The 17,206-nt window shown below is 41.3% G+C and overlaps 3 protein-coding genes across 4 annotated transcripts in view; 2 read left to right on the top strand and 1 right to left on the bottom strand.

Moving 5' to 3' along the window:
• The window catches only part of LOC129811603 (pleckstrin homology domain-containing family G member 3-like), a 64,359-nt gene extending 62,655 nt beyond the window's left edge, over positions 1–1,704 (top strand). For both annotated transcript variants that reach the window (XM_055863037.1, XM_055863038.1), the window contains one exon: positions 46–1,704. In XM_055863037.1, coding sequence (XP_055719012.1) covers positions 46–854 — 809 coding nt within the window. In that variant the 3' untranslated portion in view covers positions 855–1,704. The remainder of the gene's footprint in view (positions 1–45) is intronic.
• Positions 1,705–1,785: 81 nt separating this feature from the next.
• On the top strand, positions 1,786–13,224 carry LOC129811605 (neuroglobin-like). The gene is made up of 5 exons (XM_055863043.1): positions 1,786–2,875; positions 7,538–7,645; positions 10,414–10,534; positions 10,636–10,716; positions 12,622–13,224. The coding sequence occupies exons 1-5, from the start codon at positions 2,715–2,717 to the stop codon at positions 12,727–12,729; spliced, it is 579 nt and encodes a 192-aa protein (XP_055719018.1). The 5' UTR covers positions 1,786–2,714; the 3' UTR covers positions 12,730–13,224.
• Positions 13,225–13,611: 387 nt separating this feature from the next.
• On the bottom strand, positions 13,612–16,183 carry LOC129811606 (signal recognition particle 14 kDa protein-like). Its single transcript, XM_055863044.1, has 5 exons — positions 16,051–16,183; positions 15,561–15,633; positions 14,975–15,087; positions 14,582–14,614; positions 13,612–14,407 (listed from the first exon to the last, which is right to left on the bottom strand). Exons 1-5 carry the CDS (start codon positions 16,072–16,074, stop codon positions 14,318–14,320), a joined length of 333 nt encoding a protein of 110 aa, XP_055719019.1. The 5' UTR covers positions 16,075–16,183; the 3' UTR covers positions 13,612–14,317.
• Between the last annotated feature and the right edge of the window lie 1,023 nt (positions 16,184–17,206).

A 17,206-nucleotide genomic window follows, 5' to 3' on the forward strand; every position in this document is an offset into this window, starting at 1 on the left:
CAAACTGCTGTCCTTTATCTCTGACCTGTCTTTCTGTGTATGCAGGTAGGCCTAACCTGACACTGTCACTCAAATCCAATGAGCAGGTGGTCGTGCATGAGCGGAGGACCCCAAGCCCAGTCCCAAGTCTCAACTCTGGGGCTAGCTCACGGGTCACGTCCCCCTGTCCCAACAGTCCTCACAGCCCAGTGCAGACACAGAGTTTCCACTGGCCAGATGTCCAGGAGCTGCGCTCCAAATACACTAACCACAGGCTGGACCCTGGTTCCTCCCACCCATCACCTGTCAGCCATAGCTGCTCCGTCCCACAGAGGATGCAGAGTTGCACTGAGGGCTTCAGTACCTCATGGAGCCCCAATGGCTACTCATCCAGCTGCAACTGCTCCACAAACACTAACAGTGGACTAACAGACTCACTTGAGACTATGCCATCCATGGACCACCAGGGTGGGAGTTCTGTGGGAGAGGCTCAACCCCAGCCACCACTTTGCAGGTGGCACTCTTTTGATCACTTGCTAGGAACACTGCCTCTACAGGAGCTGCAGAACCTTCAGGAGACAATGAGGAGCTGTTACATAGCTGGTCAGGCTACCCTGCCCAACGAGCACAAGGTTATTATAGTGGAGCGGGTTGCTGGCGATGGGCCAGAGGAGACTGGAGGGAAGGCGAGAGTGGAGGAACAAGGAGCTAAAGGAAAGACCAAACTTAAAATCTCGAAAAGCCTCGACTACCAGTACTGTGCCAAGAGGTCTGCACTGACTTCAGGCAAAAAGATTGAGAGTAGTCTGGTAAAAAACCTACGAGCAAAATTCCAGTACTTGGGATCAAACACTGTAAATGCCCTGTCTATTTGATCGCTTTCTGTAAATAATGAAATAAGCCTTTTCTTACCTATATATGCAATTGACGTTGAGAAATATGACTATAAATACTGTCTATTAGGCAGTAACTACTGCTACTGTGTTAGGAGTACCATTTTCATGTTCATTGTCTACTTTTTGTCTGTATTATCACCTTATCTCACATCACTCTTTTCTCACTTCTGGTGTTGCCTACTAGGGATATTGAACAATCAAGAGCACCCCATGGGGAAATGTTGTGACTTTGTAAAATGTATAAATAGTTGTAAATGTGTCTTGTTCTTACACCATCATGAAATGTGTTTATATAAGGAGAATGACTATGTATATAAGGAAAATGGTTTTGAGAAAACAAACGTCAGCATATTGAAGTAGATCTGTCCAGATTACACTTTTTTACCCCCCTGTGTAACAATGCAATGGTCATCCTCTATTTGTGAATCAATTGTGAGGGTCATAAGCAAGGAAATAGTGAAAAGAGATATGCGACTTAATATGTCAATTTGGAAGGCTGGGCCACCATTTAAGTTATTTATTGCAGATTTACAGCCATTAGGATTCACTCAACCCTATTTGACCTTTGGTCAAAGTGTTTTTCCTTCAGTTGTTTAAAAATGGGAGATGTATGGTCTGTGCTGTCTACTATTCAGCCAGATGCGCCACATTTAGCTACTACTCAATACTATGATTGTTTCCATACATCACTGGAGTTGTTTTCTGATCTAGTTCCTTGTTATTTATGAAATTATCCTCGTCTTCCTAGACCATTCCAGAAACGGCACAGAAAAATGTCATACTTGAAATGGCATATATGCTCAATAAAATCTGAGCTTTTGAAATTACAGTACATCATTTTTTGTGGTTAATGTAAGTAGGAAAAATAATCAAATATGAAAAATGGATTTCCATGTCTCGCTGAGTTAAGTTATTCTGAATGACTGGGTCTTGCTATTACAATATCCTAACATCCCTTTGCAAAACCCTTTTTAGGTCATAACTGAATGACGGAAATAATGTAGAACCATATTAGGGGGGAAATTCAGGCAGAGATGTTTACAGAGGATCCATTATCTGATAGTGACCAACAGTAAAAGTTTAACAGACTTGGTAGCTTATGCTGTTCCTGATGTTTGAGCAGTAATACATGACAACGGAACAACTAATGCTGCTCTCAGAAGAGATTTATAAATCCGGATATATCAAACCCAATAGTTTATTACAGGACTACTGACTTAATGCAGTGATCTTCAACCCTGGTCCAGGAGACCCACAGGGTGTGTAGCATTGTGTTCCAGCACAGCACCTACACCTAGGTGACGATCGATTCAACTACCTGATCGAGTCAACCAATCATCAATCCCTTGGTTGGTTGAATTGAATGTTATAATAGCAAGTCCCTGGCTGCCCTGAGGATTTAAAGACTCCCAGTTGGTGCAAACACAAGGTTGTAGTCTATTTATTGGACATTGTGACTGAAATATGATATACACATTATATAATTTCATTTTGATGCCATTGATTAATCATCTCTCCACATTGTTTTAATGGTCATTCACCTACATGGATAATAGGTTAGATCTATATGCATAGCCTACTACAGTAGGCCTGGGCAGCATTGCGCTTTTAGCCATTTGTTCTAGGAAAGAAATGGTTCCCCGCCCCTCGAGGTTACAGAAGAGTAACTCTTATGACGCGCTCTGGATGTCACCGAATCCCATTAATGCCTGGATGCTGTAGACTACGTGTACAACCATACGCGCAACAGGCGTATACCTGAACCATATCCCAGGTGCGCAGACGTTTCTTTCCGTGTGTTTTAACTACTTTTTAGTACATTTTGCTGTAGCAAGAACAATGGGCTGCGCAATATCAGGGCTGGCACCGAAAACAGCTGGCGAGTCTAAGACGGAGGATGCTGTTGCGCATCTCAGCAAGGAGCAGATTGAGATGATCAAAGAGACGTGGAAGGTTATCCAGGAGGACATTGCAAAAGTTGGAATTATTATGTTTGTCAGGTGAGATGTTCTGATTCTTTTTGTTTTAGTTATTTGTAAGCAAGATAGACATTTTTGCTTTATTAGACTGAATATTTTCATAAATGTTTATGGTACCTCTCATAGAAAGGCAAAACATTATCTTCAACACTATTGCTCTCAACTTAAAATAACAGAGCTATTCAATTCCAGATATGATTGAATGAGTTGCATAGATCAAAGACAGTTGATGACCACAGGGACTGCATGATGACTGACTTATAATAATTAATGACACGACTATAAACCAAAAAATGAACCAACAACTTCACATTATTAAAACTGTTATTACACAGTAGTTTTTGGTAATTATACCTGCAATACATATGACTGTGGAAACAGGATCAAATTGTAGGATCAACACATTATTATACACAATATAACAATAAAATGAGAACTGACCCCCATCATCCTAATAAAATGTTGGCTCCTTGTGCTGCCTTATACAAAAAGCTCTCAGGACATATTTAGGGAGAGACATTTAGTCCACAACCGAGAGGGCTCTTGGGGCTCAATGATTGAATGTGACATGGTGCTTAATCTCTGCTCACAGCAAGCAACTGTACAGTACGTAGTCCTATTCTTTAACCGCTGCCACATCCCTCTGCCTTGTGGCTTGAAGACTTTCATGAAGGGGTTGGAGGGTGTTGCCTCCCTCCCTCCCTCCCTCCCATCATCTTACATCATGTCTCAATATTACATGAGAAATATACAGCACAGGCCCCTTCCCTTCCTATCTATTGACAAACGAAGACACTTGCAGCAAAGAAAATACATGTCAACAAGCCCAATAGCCACCCTTTGAAATGTAATAGTTTGCAGAGAGAAAAAAACAATGAATAGTTTATGCAGTCCTAGTTTGGTGCTAATGTAGTCTGACATTAGGGCTGTTGATGGAGAGAGAGAGAGACCACCAGGCACAGCACAGAAGATGCTCAAATCCCAATCAGGGCAATATAGTGCCTTCAGAAAGTACTCACAACCTTTCACTTATTCCACATTTTGTTGTTACAGCCTGAATTTCAAATGGATTAAATTTAGATTTGTGTAGCCTTGTGTTCCAGTACAGCACCAACACCTAGGTAATATGGAAGTGGATTATTTTTGGGGGAAATGTTTACAAATGAATAAAAAATGAAAAGCTGAAATGTCATAAGTCAATAAGTATTCAACCCTTTGTTATGTTAAACCTAAATAAGTTCAGCAGTAAATATGTGCCTAACAAGTCACGTAGGTTTCATGGACTCGCTCTGTGTGCAATAATAGTGTTTAACTTGATTTTTGAATGACTACCTCATCCTACCGCAAAAAAATGTGGCAAAGAAATGAACTTTATGTCCTTAATACAAAGCGTTTTGTTTGAGGCAAATCCAACACAACACGTCACTAAGTACCACTTTTCCTATTTTTAAGCATGGTGGTGGCTGCATCATGTTATGTGTATTATGCTTGTAATTTTTTGGGATAAACTGAATAGAGCTAAGCACAGGCAAAATCCTATAGGAAGATCTGGTTCAGTCAGCTTTCCACCAGACACTGGGAGAGGCATTCACCTTGTGTAAATGAGAGATTTCTGTATTTCATTTTCAATAAATGTGAAACAAATTCTAAAAACATGTTTTCACTTCATTATGGGGTATTGTGTGTAAATAGTTAAGAGGAAAAACATATATTTTATCCGTTTTGAATTCAGGCGGTAACAGAATAAAATGTGGAACAAGGGGTATGAATACTTTCTGAAGGCACTGTATGTGAGAATGCTGTTCATTGACTACAGCTCAACTGTATCCTGGACTTCCTGACAGGCTGCCCCTAGGTGGTGAGGGTAGGCAACAACACATCCGCCACGCTGACCCTCAATCAGGGGTGCGTGCCAAGTCCCCTCCTGTACTCCCTGTTCACCCACGACTGCGTGGCCGTGGACGACTCCAACGCCATCATTAAGTTTGCTGACGACACGGCTGTGGTAGGCCTGATCACAGATGATGATAAGACTGCCCACAGTGAGGAGGTCAGAGACCTGGCAGTGTGGTGCCAGGACAACAACCTCTCCCTCAACATCAGCAAGACAAAGGAGCTGATTGTGGACTACAGGAAACGGAGGGCCCAGCACTCCCTCGTTCACATCGACGGGGCTGTAGTAGAGCAGCTTGAGAGCTTCAAGTTCCTCTGTGTCCACATCACTAAGGATCTATCATGGTCCACACACACCAACACAGTGGTGAAGTGGGCACGACAACACCTCTTCCTTCTCAGGAGGCTGAAAAGATTTAGCATGGGCCCTCAGATCCTCAAAAGGTTCTACAGATGCACCATTGAGAGCATCTTGATTGTCTGCATCATCACTTGGAATTGCTATTCCTTGGAATCTGACCTCAAGGCACTACAGAGGGTAGTGGATACGCCCCAGTACATCACTAGGGCTGAGCTCCCTGCCAACCGGGGCCTCTATACCAGGCAGTGTCAGTGGAAGACCCTAAAAATTGCCAAAGCTTCCAGCCACCCAAGTCATAGACTGTTCTCTCTGCTACCGCAAGGCAAGCGGTACCGATGCACCAAGTCTGGAACCAACAGGACCCTGAACAGCTTCTAAGCCCATGACATAAGACTGCTAAATAGTTAGTTAAATAGTCCAGGTAGCTATTTGGTTAACTATCTGCATTGACCCTTTTTGCACTAACTTTTTTTGACTAAACACATACGTTGCTGCTACTGCTAATGATCTAGTCACTTTATTCCTAGTTATACGTACATATCTACATCAATTACCTCATAATCCTGCACATCGACTCAGTACTGGTACCCCGTGTATATATCCAAGTTATCATTACTCATTGTGTATTTATTATTACGTGTTATTAGTTTTCTATTATTTCTCTATTTACTTTCTCTCTGCATGGTTGGGATTGGTCCGTAAGTAAGTAAGTAAGTTAGTCTACACCATTTGTTTACAAGGCATGTGACGAAGAACATTTGATTTGAATATACTGTAGTTTAAGGTGTGAAGCTCTTTAACTATTGTTTTCTGTAGCTGTGTGGGAGCAACAGAGACAAGTGTAATTACCCTTACGTCAATGAGGTGTGGTATGAATTACATTGTGCCTATAAATTAAGAATGACATTCACGGTGAAGAATATTCTGGGTCCTACAACAATAGGGTTCATCCAGAAATCTACTTGATATCCATCTCACCTAGTAACAGAATTATAATATAATGTATTCAGGTCTACATTCAGTGCAGCATATGTCTAGAATATGAAGATATTTTTGTTTATTTTCTTTTGCGTTATTACTTTTCTTCTCTGTCGTTAATTATATTATTTTAAGGTTCTAGTAATTTTGACAGAATTCCGTATAATGAATGTGTCCATTTAAGTCCCCTGAAGCATGTCTCTTGTATCATCAGCCAAAATTCTGAAAATAATTTATTCTTAATGCTAGGAAAACATAGCAACGATTCAGAGACCCATTTTGATATCACCTCTCACACACCTCTTCTCTGCTCCTATTCGTCTGTCTTTCATGGGCATTGTGTTTATGACAGTGACAATTGGCTGTGATACAACTGTGAGTGTGAATATGACAAGGTTATTTTCTCTCTCACACAGAGGCAGTAAGAGGTGGAAATTGAAGTGTATGTGCAAAGCTCTTATACCCCACTTCATAACATGATGGACCAGAGGGATGGGGGAAAACACAAACATGGGAAGGGAAGGAGATAATTAGCAATATAAAGCCAAGATATTCATGCATGGATCCTATAGATTCTACAGAGCTTTAATGGTATGTACCGTATATGGTGATGTATGCATTATGGAACCCAAAGCAGGGCATTGGGTTTAGTGATTACATGACTATTTTAAGATAGACACCTCTGCTGGAATAGCTACCTGATAGGACTGCAGCATTAATGAAATATCTTGGTAAACTGGAGCTGGAGGTGATTGAGGTAGAGGCTGTGAGGAGGAGAGATGGGGCACACATACACATACATACCTATGCACACGCACAAACACAAACACACACACAAATTCTGTGCCTGCACTGTATCTAAGCTTATTGTGGGCTTTTGGAACTTATGTACCATTTGACTCTGATATGACTGGGTCTGAGAAGGCAGGGGAATTCATTACAGCTCTGTAAGGGGAGAAGGAGAGAAGGCTATACTGGTCACCCCTGACACTGAGTGGCTTGATGCTGTGTGCGATTGCAGCCCGTAGTAGGCCTGGAGACCAGCAGGGAAGGACTGATGATGAGAGCGCAGCCAGGACTGAGAACTACAAGGGGCTTAGTGGTACAATCAGATCTAATGGAGAAGTTCTTAAAATCACTGCGTGGCTCAGATGGGATGACTTATAATGCCACCTTGAAGACAGATATTTACAAGGATAGAGACAGGCAAGGCTTAACCAAATCACAATATCAACAGATGATTCAACACTTGCATTATATAGAAAAACATAAATAATTACTTTCAACACCTTATTTACAGCCTTGCTTCAACTCTGTTATGTAGTCAGTGGGAGAACTTGGAGGACAGAGGGATGTTTTTTGTGTGGGAATGAATATGCCAGTTTGGTTTAAGGCAGGCTTTATGAAGCTGGCTCTTGGAGGCTCACGAATGTCTGTTGTCTTGGTAACAGGTTGTTTGAGACCCATCCAGAATGCAAAGATGTATTCTTCCTGTTCCGAGACGTGGAGGACCTTGACAGGTTACGGACCAGCCGGGAGCTGAGAGCACACGGCCTACGGTCAGTCGCCACACTACACTGATTATTTTTCTGTCAATTTTGCATTGATATCAATGTGAGATTCCTCTTTCATCCAGCTCTCCATTCAGCACTCTGTTGAAGTCTCTACAGTGCACAGCTCTCAAGTTCCATACACTACAGCCGTTGTGGTATTATTACATTTCAAATGTCAAAATCTCACAATGGAGCATCACTGATTTTATTGAAACAAAGGAATTTATGACATACTGTACAATTTAAGTTTCCTATTTCAAAGATCTGTCAACACTGTTTGTGTCCCTATATGAGATGTAAAAACGACAGTAACATGAGAACAAACTACAATGAACATCCCATAATCACAATAGTGTTAATGTTAAGGGAGCTTTTTTCTAGCTGAGACTGAAGAGCTGTCATATCCAATCTCTGGCTGGCTATTATCACATATTGTTGCCAGAGAAGAACACTCTTATCCTCTATATGCAGTTCTCCAATGGTGTGTTTACTCCATTCTGTTGTGTCACTGGGTATGCTGAGCCTCTTTGTTTATCTCACCATGAAAGGCCAATAAACCTAATTAAGCCTGAGGTCTCCACTTACAGTTTTACTCAATCGTGTACAAGCAATTTTGGGATCTGTGTTGAAACGAACCTACAGCAGAACAGAAATTATAAAATGCTCAAATACATTTACAGAACTTCTAATCTTTTTCTTACCTTAGTACGTGACTTGCATCAGACCACCTTTTGCGAAACTTTAAATACAACTGTCATCAATGAATACAAAATTCTGTTCACAAAATATAACACATTGTTTTCATCAGAAGACAAATGTGTGCAACTGTGTTCTCTATTTCTGGCAATCAATAAATACTACTGTACAGAATTCTAAATCACCCCATCGGTGTCAAACCATGTACAGTATAAGGAAATATCTAGGGTCGTTACATGTCATTTCAGCAAGCCATAACACCCACCATCTCAGATTGTTCTGAAATACTTCCTGTAGTTAGAAACAGATAAGATTAGCATTCCTGCAACTTTATTGATCTCTGAGAAATGATGCTAATTCATTGCACCCAAATTGGCCAATCCCACCCCAACATTGAGTATACAGTATCAGGTCTCTATGTCTGACAAGTAGTATGGAGCTGCGGCTCGAAGTATTGTTTCTTCATCCTATGTAATCTATTCTTAACGAATTTGTTAAAGTTTTTTTTCCACTGTTCAGAGAAATTAGTTATTGAATTTGTTGTGTCCCATCCTACATCCATCCTTAGCCAGCAGCATACCACCCTGCATACCACTGCTGGCTTGCTTCTGAAGCTAAGCAGGGTTGGTCCTGGTCAGTCCCTGGATGGGAGACCAGATGCTGCTGGAAGTGGTGTTGGAGGGCCAGTAGGAGGCACTCTTTCCTCTGGTCTAAAAAATATCCCAATGCCCCAGGGCAGTGATTGGGGACACTGCCCTGTGTAGGGTGCCGTCTTTCGGATGGGACGTTAAACGGGTGTCCTGACTCTCTGAGGTCATTAAAGATCCCATGGCACTTATCGTAAGAGTAGGGGGTTAACCCCGGTGTCCTGGCTAAATTCCCAATCTGGCCCTCAAACCATCATGGTCACCTAATAATCCCCAGTTTACAATTGGCTCATTCATCCCCCTCCTCTCCCCTGTAACTATTCCCCAGGTCGTTGCTGCAAATGAGAACGTGTTCTCAGTCAACTTACCTGGTAAAATAACGGTAAAATAAAAAAATAAAAAACATCCTGATATTTGACCACTAGATGGTGCTGTTCTGGGATTTTTTTAAGAACACCCTTTGATGTTAAAAGGATAGTTCACCCAAATTGCAAAATTACATATTGGTTTCCTTACCCTGTAAGCAGTTTATGTACAAGGTATGACAGCAACCCATGCTTTGGTTTTGTTTATCTTTCCACTGTTTCAAATACAAACTTTTTAGCATTTGTGCAACAAATCAAATGCAAGTCAATCGTTCCTATATTAGCATTTTCACACTTCATGTCCAAATCATCCTAAAGTATCTAAAAATGCATTGTGTAACTCAATGATGTTACTTATAGATGATTTGAATATGAAGCGCAAAAATGCTAATATAGCTACTGTTGACTTGTATTGGATATAGTTTTGATGAATGTATTTATGTTCTGAGAAAGCAACTACATTTTAAAAACAAATTTACTGTTTTGCAAAAGGCCACAGAGTTATGTGTCTTGTGAACTCTGTGTCTTGTGAACTCTGTGTCTTCTGAACTCAACAACATTGTTCCAAAAAATGCTTCTACGTGATTGAGATTTGATAAAAAATCTAAGGTATGGAGGCTGCAGTGGCATTACAGGAGAAAGACAGGGATATGTACACAACACCTCCACACAGCCTCTGCACTCATCCTCCCAGGAGAAGGCCAAGTGGCCCTCAAACCACTCACACGGACATTAGTAGAAATGTCCTCACCGGCGGCCAGGCTAAGAGGGAGCGCACCCATTTAACATTTTGTGCGTATTTATCGTTCTGCATAAAACTCCCTAAATCAAATCAAATGTTATTTGTCACATGCTCTTTAATATAAAATACAGGCCTGTAGGCAACAATTAAACCATGTTCAGCGTTCAATGTTGTAGAACAATTATTGAAAGAGAGGATAAAAGATGACAACATAAATTGGACCATATAGGTGTCTGCTAATGATCAGTGATGGTCCAAGGTATGCCTGTATGCTTGTCAGTCAGGCTGTCTTTCATAACCAGGCCTGTCTTCCTTTTCTCTCAGAGTGATGTCCTTTATTGAGAAGAGTGTGGCCAGACTGGAACAGCTGGAGAGACTGGAGGTTCTGGCTGTGGAGCTGGGGAGGAGCCACTACCGCTACAACGCCCCACCCAAATACTACAGCGTAAGACACACACTGACAATGCATGTTAAGCAAAGTTACAGTTTGCATTTCTATAGATATTGATATAGATAATTTCCTGTTCTGATGTGATTTATTTCCAGTATGTAGGAGCAGAATTCATCTGTGCTGTTCAACCCATTCTCAAAGAGAGATGGACCCCTGAGCTTGAGGAGGCGTGGAAGGTACACAATTCAATATTTTTCGGCGACTACTTTGATTAAATACGTGGGTGTCAATCATGAGAATCACATCTGAAACCAATTCTTGTCCAAGAGGTCTCTTGGCTTTCTGCAGTGCCAGAGTTTTCCACATCCAATGACACATGTCAAGATGGAAATGGTCACCAGTGGAAAAGAGAGGTGACTGACATGAAAATTAAAATGATCCAGAAATGACCATATTGAAAATGGCATGGCTTTGTCACATCATGGCTACCACAAGATCTTTTACATGTTAGCGTCATGTGTGGTAACCCTACTTGACATAATTTGCAAAGTATTACTACACTCATCAACTGAAATATCAGTTTCAGTAAAATGTAAATCTGCGCTCACATAGATTTAACTGTGTGTTAGTGTGTATGATGTAAATAGTGTGTTTTAGACAGTCACTGTGTTTTTAAAAATTGGTTTTATGCACCACAGGACTCTGGTAAATCAGGGCAAGTTTTACTGAGTGAACTATCCAAGTTAAATATACTGAATAAAAATATAAATGCAAAATGCCACAATATCCACGATTTTAAGGAAAACAGTAAATTTAAATAAAGAAATTAGGCCCTAATCTATGGATTTCACATGACTCTAAAGGGGTGTAACCATGGGTTGGCATAGGCCTACCCACTTGGCAGCTAGGCCCACCCACTGGGCAGCCAGGCCCAGCCAATCAGATTTTAAAAAATAATAATTTTAACCTTTATTTAACTAGGCAAGTCAGTTAAGAACAAATTCTTATTTTCAGTGACAGCCGAGGAACAGTGGGTTAACTGCCTGTTCAAGGGCAGAACGACAGATTTGTACCTTGTCAGCTCGGGAATTTGAACTTGCAACCTTTCGGTTACTAGTCCAACGCTCTAACCACTAGGCTACCCTGCCGCCCCAGAATGAGTTTTCCCCCACAAAATGGCTTTATTACAGACAGAAATATTCCTCACCAATTGCACGCCCCCAAACAGTAATGGAAAAATGTGTCCCTGAACAAGGGGGGGGGGGGGGGGGGGGTCAAAATCAAAAGTAACAGTCAGTTTCTGGTGTGGCCACCAGCTGTATTAAGTACTGCAGTGCATCTCCTCCTCATGGACTGCACCAGATTTGCCAGTTCTTGCTGTAAGATGTTACCCCACTCTTCCACCAAGGCACCTGCAAGTTCCCAGACATTTCTGGGGGAAATGGCCCTAGCCATCACCCTCCAATCCAACAGGTCCCAGACGTGCTCAATGGAATTGAGATCCAGGCTCTTCACTGGCCATGGCAGAATACTGACATTCCTGTCTTGCAAAAAATCACGCATGAAGGAAGAGGATGTCTTCCCTGTAACGCACAGCGTTGAGATTGCCTGCAATGATAACAAGCTCAGTCCGATGATGCTGTGACACACCGCCCCAGACCAGACGAACCCTCCACCTCCAAGTCGATCCCGCTCCAGAGTAAAGGCCTCGGGGTAGCGCTCATTCCTTCGATGATGAACCCGAATCCGACCATCACCCCTGGTGAGACAAAACCGCGACTCGTCAGTGAAGAGCACTTTTTGCCAGTCCTGTCTGGTCCAGCGACGGTTGGTTTGTGCCAATAGGCGACGTTGTTGCCAGTGATGTCTGGTGAGGACCTGCCTTACAACAGGCCTACAAGCCTTCAGTCCAGCCTCTCTCAGCCTATTGCAGACAGTCTGAGCACTGATGGAGGGGTTGTGCGTTCCTGGTGTAACTTCATTTTTACAATGAAGATGTGTGAATTTATTTTGATTTTTACAAATTATCTTTGAAAGAGAGGGTCCTGAAAAATTGATGTTTCACTGAGTTTACAAACCTTGATTATAATTCAACATTATTACAGGTGTCCTCATAATTCTGTTTTGTGTTTCTGAACCAGACCCTATTCCTGTACCTAACCAGGCTTATGAACCAAGGCTACCAGGAGGAGAGGAACAGACATCACCAGGTGGGAGCCTCCCCCAAGGAGAGGAACACAGCCTTATAAGAGACCTGGCTGGCCTCAACTCAAGAGATGGTTGCTTAGCTGTGTATATAGTGTATTTATTACTTATAGTGACCATTTTCTACTTTGCTCATGTTATCAGCCTACAATGTAAAGTTAAACTGTTCATTCCTTGTTATTTTATTTCAAATCTATTTCAGTCTTTAGATCAACAAACCACTGCCATATTGTAATTTATTTTGAAAAAAACAGATCAATTTATAATAACATCAGCTGTATTCCTCATCAATGAAATTCTGATAGTGACATAAATGGCAGATGAATTATGTCAAAGCAGCAGCTCTGCTTTTGTCTGTCACATTCACTGGAAAGTAATTATAATCCTTACAGAGCATTTCCATGGTTAGGTGTACACCCAGTAAGGTGGTGATAGTGTTTGATGAGGTTAAAAACAAATGTACATGGTTCTCTCTGTATCCATAAATCAAATATGCCTTTCAGCTGCCAGTAAATATACTAAATCATTAAGTTTCAAAATACTTTCCCCTCACTCAATATTCCACCATGACACATCCATCCCACAAATTAGATGATGAAACACAGGAAACTGCACATATTTCTAAATACCAAAGCAGCCTTGTCAGCTAACTTTGGGACCCTTCCTCTACAGCACAGGTGTCAAACTCATTCCATGGAGGGCCGAGTGTCTGCGGGTTTTCGCTCCACCCTTGTACTTGATTGATGAATTAACATCACTAATTAGTTAGGAACTCCCCACACCTGGTTGTCTAGGGCTTTATTGAAAGGAAAGACCAAAAACCTGCAGACACAAGGCCCTCCGTGGAATGAGTTTGACACCCCTGCTCTACAGCTTGCCTTACAACTATGAATTTACCAACTTAATTTAGTGGACAGACACATGACTTGAAAAATTTCATTGGACCAATAAGGAACTCAACCATTTAATAATTTTGTCTTAAGAAATACCAAAGAGATCTCAGGATCTCACTTTCCATCATAAAAATAATATTAATTTGAATAGCAAGAAAAAGCATTCGGCCCCAACCATAACAAATGTATATGGCATCGTCACTCACAGTAATAATCTATCCACAAATGGTTAAGACAAGGTCCATAGTAAATCAAGTAAATCAGAACTTTAGTGAAAATGTAATCAAATTGACAAGCAAACCAAACTGAGGGATAATTCAAACATAAATAGAGACAGGGCCTAGTAGTTCAAATTAAAACGATTTGAAAGGCATTTCATCAACATGTTCCACCCTTTCGGTGACTCCATAAATGAATGCAGCTCTGTGTAACTTTGATCCACACCATAGATGGGGGGGGGGGGGATCAAAAGGTAGCTCACTTGTAGTATCCTCTGACTGCTAAACATCCTCAGCTCACCCTTCCTCCCTATATAGACTGATGTCATTCACTGGCCAGGGATGAGACATTGCTGTGTAAACAATGGCATGATGTCAAAGCTGTCCCCAGGTGGAGGATGGTGGGCCTCAGGGAACATATCAGAGCAGGAAGGATGGAGGTAGAGGTGATAGTTAGAGCTCCTTGGAGGTGGTACAGGCCAGTCTGGGTTCCCCCAGTATGCTATGAAAGAGTCTGTTGCTCATTGGGTGGCTTTGGTTTTCTTGCTTTTGCTTTTCTTGTCTTTCTTCTTGAGCCCGTCCATGTGAGCTCTCAGGAGGTTAGAGTATGCCTGGCATGTTGAAAAGAGGGAGAGCAGACAGACATTTCTCAAGTCAAGAGAGTATTTAAATGATTTGCATAATACATGTTAACATTATACATCTAAACAAACAATACAATGTGCATTCAGTGCTCCAGTGACTAATTTGTTAGAAAAACCAAACTTCAATGTCTGAGTACCTACCATCTGGAACTTGATTACTTCTTTGCTACTAACCTGGAGATACAAGGAAACCCCTGATTAGCACTACTGTCTGCAGAGTATAGCATATCAACATAATGTTTCAGTTAATTCCTTTATGGATTTATTTTAACATAGATAGCTACTCTGAGGAAACATTTACATTGTCTATGCCTGTGATGTGGTTGTCCCACCTAGCTATCTGAAGATGAACGCACTAACTAAGTCGCTCAGGATAAGAGCATCTGTTAAATGACTAAAACGTTAGAGCAATGGACAACCTTTGATTACTAAGTACAGATGGACTAATTGCATGACTAGGAAATAGTTGTATTATAATGCAGAAAACCTCTTCATCATCAACGACTTCATTGCCACATGATGCTGTAGATTTACCACTGTGCTGATTTTCTTCTTGCCATCTGACGCTCTGAGTAGACACTTGTTGTCTGCTGGTTCATAATTCACTGGGTGACCTTTCCTTGGGACTGGTTTGGTTCTCCCATCATCTGTAAGGTTAATGACAACGCATTACAGCCGGGCTCTCCAACACTGTTCCTGGAGAGGTACAATCCTGTAGATTTTTGCCTCCAACCCTAATTTTTTTTTGTTGTTTTTTTGTTTGTTTTTTTACCGTTATTTTACCAGGTAAATTGACTGAGAACACGTTCTCATTTGCAGCAACGACCTGGGGAATAGTTACAGGGGAGAGGGGGATGAATGAGCCAATTGTAAACTAGCACATCTAATTCTAATAATTAACTGGTTGATAACCTGAATCAGGTTAGTTACAACTGGGGTTGGAGTGAACACCTACAGGAGGTTAACTCTCCAAGAACAGGGTTGGAGACCCCTGCATTACAGGTAATCAGAAATCTAAAAACAGTACATAAACCGATTAACATATCCTGGAATAATTTAGTTAAGGAGAGAACACCCAGTAGCCATCAAATAAGTAAGTTGTCAAAATGTGAGAACTTACATTTCTTTAACGTGATGGCAACACTGCCTGAAGTCCTGCATTTCTGGAACAGCCGTGTCAGCTCCGTCAAAAACTAGAAGGAAAATAATCCGATTGAGGTTTGTAGATAAAAGGATAAAATGTGGTAGCCATCTGGCTAATGAGCAAGCTAGCTAGCCAACATGTCTCCGTTTGTGTAGTTCATAGATAATGTTAGTTATACGACCTAGATTGTTTTCTATCGTGTTAGTTACTTCTAAATAAATGTGTTGGCATATTTATAGATGTAGTTCTTTTTCACGCGGACCACAGAAGCAATTCAAATGAATAACGTTAGTTAGCAAATGCTAGCCGAATGTGCCTAGCTATCTAGCTAACGTTACTGGGTTTGGTTAGCGAACAGGCAGCAGTGATTGATGCCAATGCACAATACCTAGCTAATTAAACCAGTCCTCTCATAATATCAATTTCTAAGATATACTACATTAGTCGATGGGGTTTTCTAACTTACCGAGTCGTTTTCAAGTAGTACCATGATGTTCACTGCAATTATTTAGCTTCAGCTTGCTGGCTAGCCCGTCAGAAGCACACGTAGCTAGTACAACATGAAACACCGCCCCGTGACCTTTCAACTTGCAAAGTACGCACTTCTTCTTCGATGAGGTTTAACGGCGGTTGGCATCCAATAAATGTTGCATTACCGCCACCTACTAGACTGGAGTATAACTCCCTTATACTTACCTTGAAAAAATAAATTAACACATACTCTAAATAATGCAGTCACACAAAAAAACACCACCCTACTCCACTATTTAAATGTATTTAGTCCTACTTTAGGCCAACGTTCCATCCCTGCAGTAGAGTTGATAACCATTGCTATAAATGCAAAAAATCCAATCTTACTGAAACATGCATACCTTGTTGAGCTATCTCTCTGTACTGGTGCAGATCTACTACTGACACCACTCCTCTAAGGATCCCTCCCCCTTGACACATCTTCCTCTACTTTCTTCACTGTCTAAGCATATGACAACTTCTGCATACACTAACCTTGGAAAACTCAACCTGACTCTCCCACCGGACATTTCTGATCCCTAGCCCCATGTGCACCCCTACAATTAACCTCTACTTTCCTCAATGCTACACATTTCTTTGTCTCATGCCCTTCTACACACTTCTCACACCTAGGAACCTCCCTCCTACACACTGCTGACACATGCCCATAATCTTGACACCTGTAAGAACAATGTATTCGGCATAAAAGCTTGTACAGGATAACTTATACATCCTAACATCACTCAAAGTAAACACAGAATATTCTTCTTCCAGTTCTTATTCTTCTATGATATCATGGCAGTCTGCAAATAAACGTTTAAAGTGCATGCCACCACCTACTGTGCTGGAATGTAAGATCAATCATGATCTACCCAATTCTGAACTACCATGACAATAAAATTCCAAACCAAATAAATCCCAAACTTCAGATCCATCAGTCTGACAGTAGGTACACTTACTACAGGTACATCCATGTCAGATGCATCAGTCTGACAGTAGGTCCACTTACTACAGGTGCATCCATGTCAGATCCATCAGTCTGACAGTAGGTCCACTTACTACAGGTACATCCATGTCAGATCCATCAGTCTGACAGTAGGTCCACTCACTAC

This window comes from Salvelinus fontinalis, chromosome 15 (genome assembly GCF_029448725.1).
Source record: "Salvelinus fontinalis isolate EN_2023a chromosome 15, ASM2944872v1, whole genome shotgun sequence".
In the NCBI taxonomy this organism is placed as follows: domain Eukaryota; kingdom Metazoa; phylum Chordata; class Actinopteri; order Salmoniformes; family Salmonidae; genus Salvelinus; species Salvelinus fontinalis.

Excerpts from the sequence above, each read along its gene's own strand:
- LOC129811606 (XM_055863044.1), bottom strand. The coding sequence starts at position 16,074 with ATGGTACTACTTGAAAACGACTCG. Across the intron at positions 15,634-16,050 it reads TACTACTTGAAAACGACTCG|TTTTTGACGGAGCTGACACG; the intron begins GTAAGTTAGAAA and ends TTTTCCTTCTAG. Across the intron at positions 14,408-14,581 it reads AAGTAATCAAGTTCCAGATG|GCATACTCTAACCTCCTGAG; the intron begins GTAGGTACTCAG and ends TCAACATGCCAG.
- LOC129811605 (XM_055863043.1), top strand. The coding sequence starts at position 2,715 with ATGGGCTGCGCAATATCAGGGCTGGCACCGAAAACAGCTGGCGAGTCT. Across the intron at positions 2,876-7,537 it reads GGAATTATTATGTTTGTCAG|GTTGTTTGAGACCCATCCAG; the intron begins GTGAGATGTTCT and ends TCTTGGTAACAG. Across the intron at positions 10,535-10,635 it reads CCCCACCCAAATACTACAGC|TATGTAGGAGCAGAATTCAT; the intron begins GTAAGACACACA and ends ATTTATTTCCAG.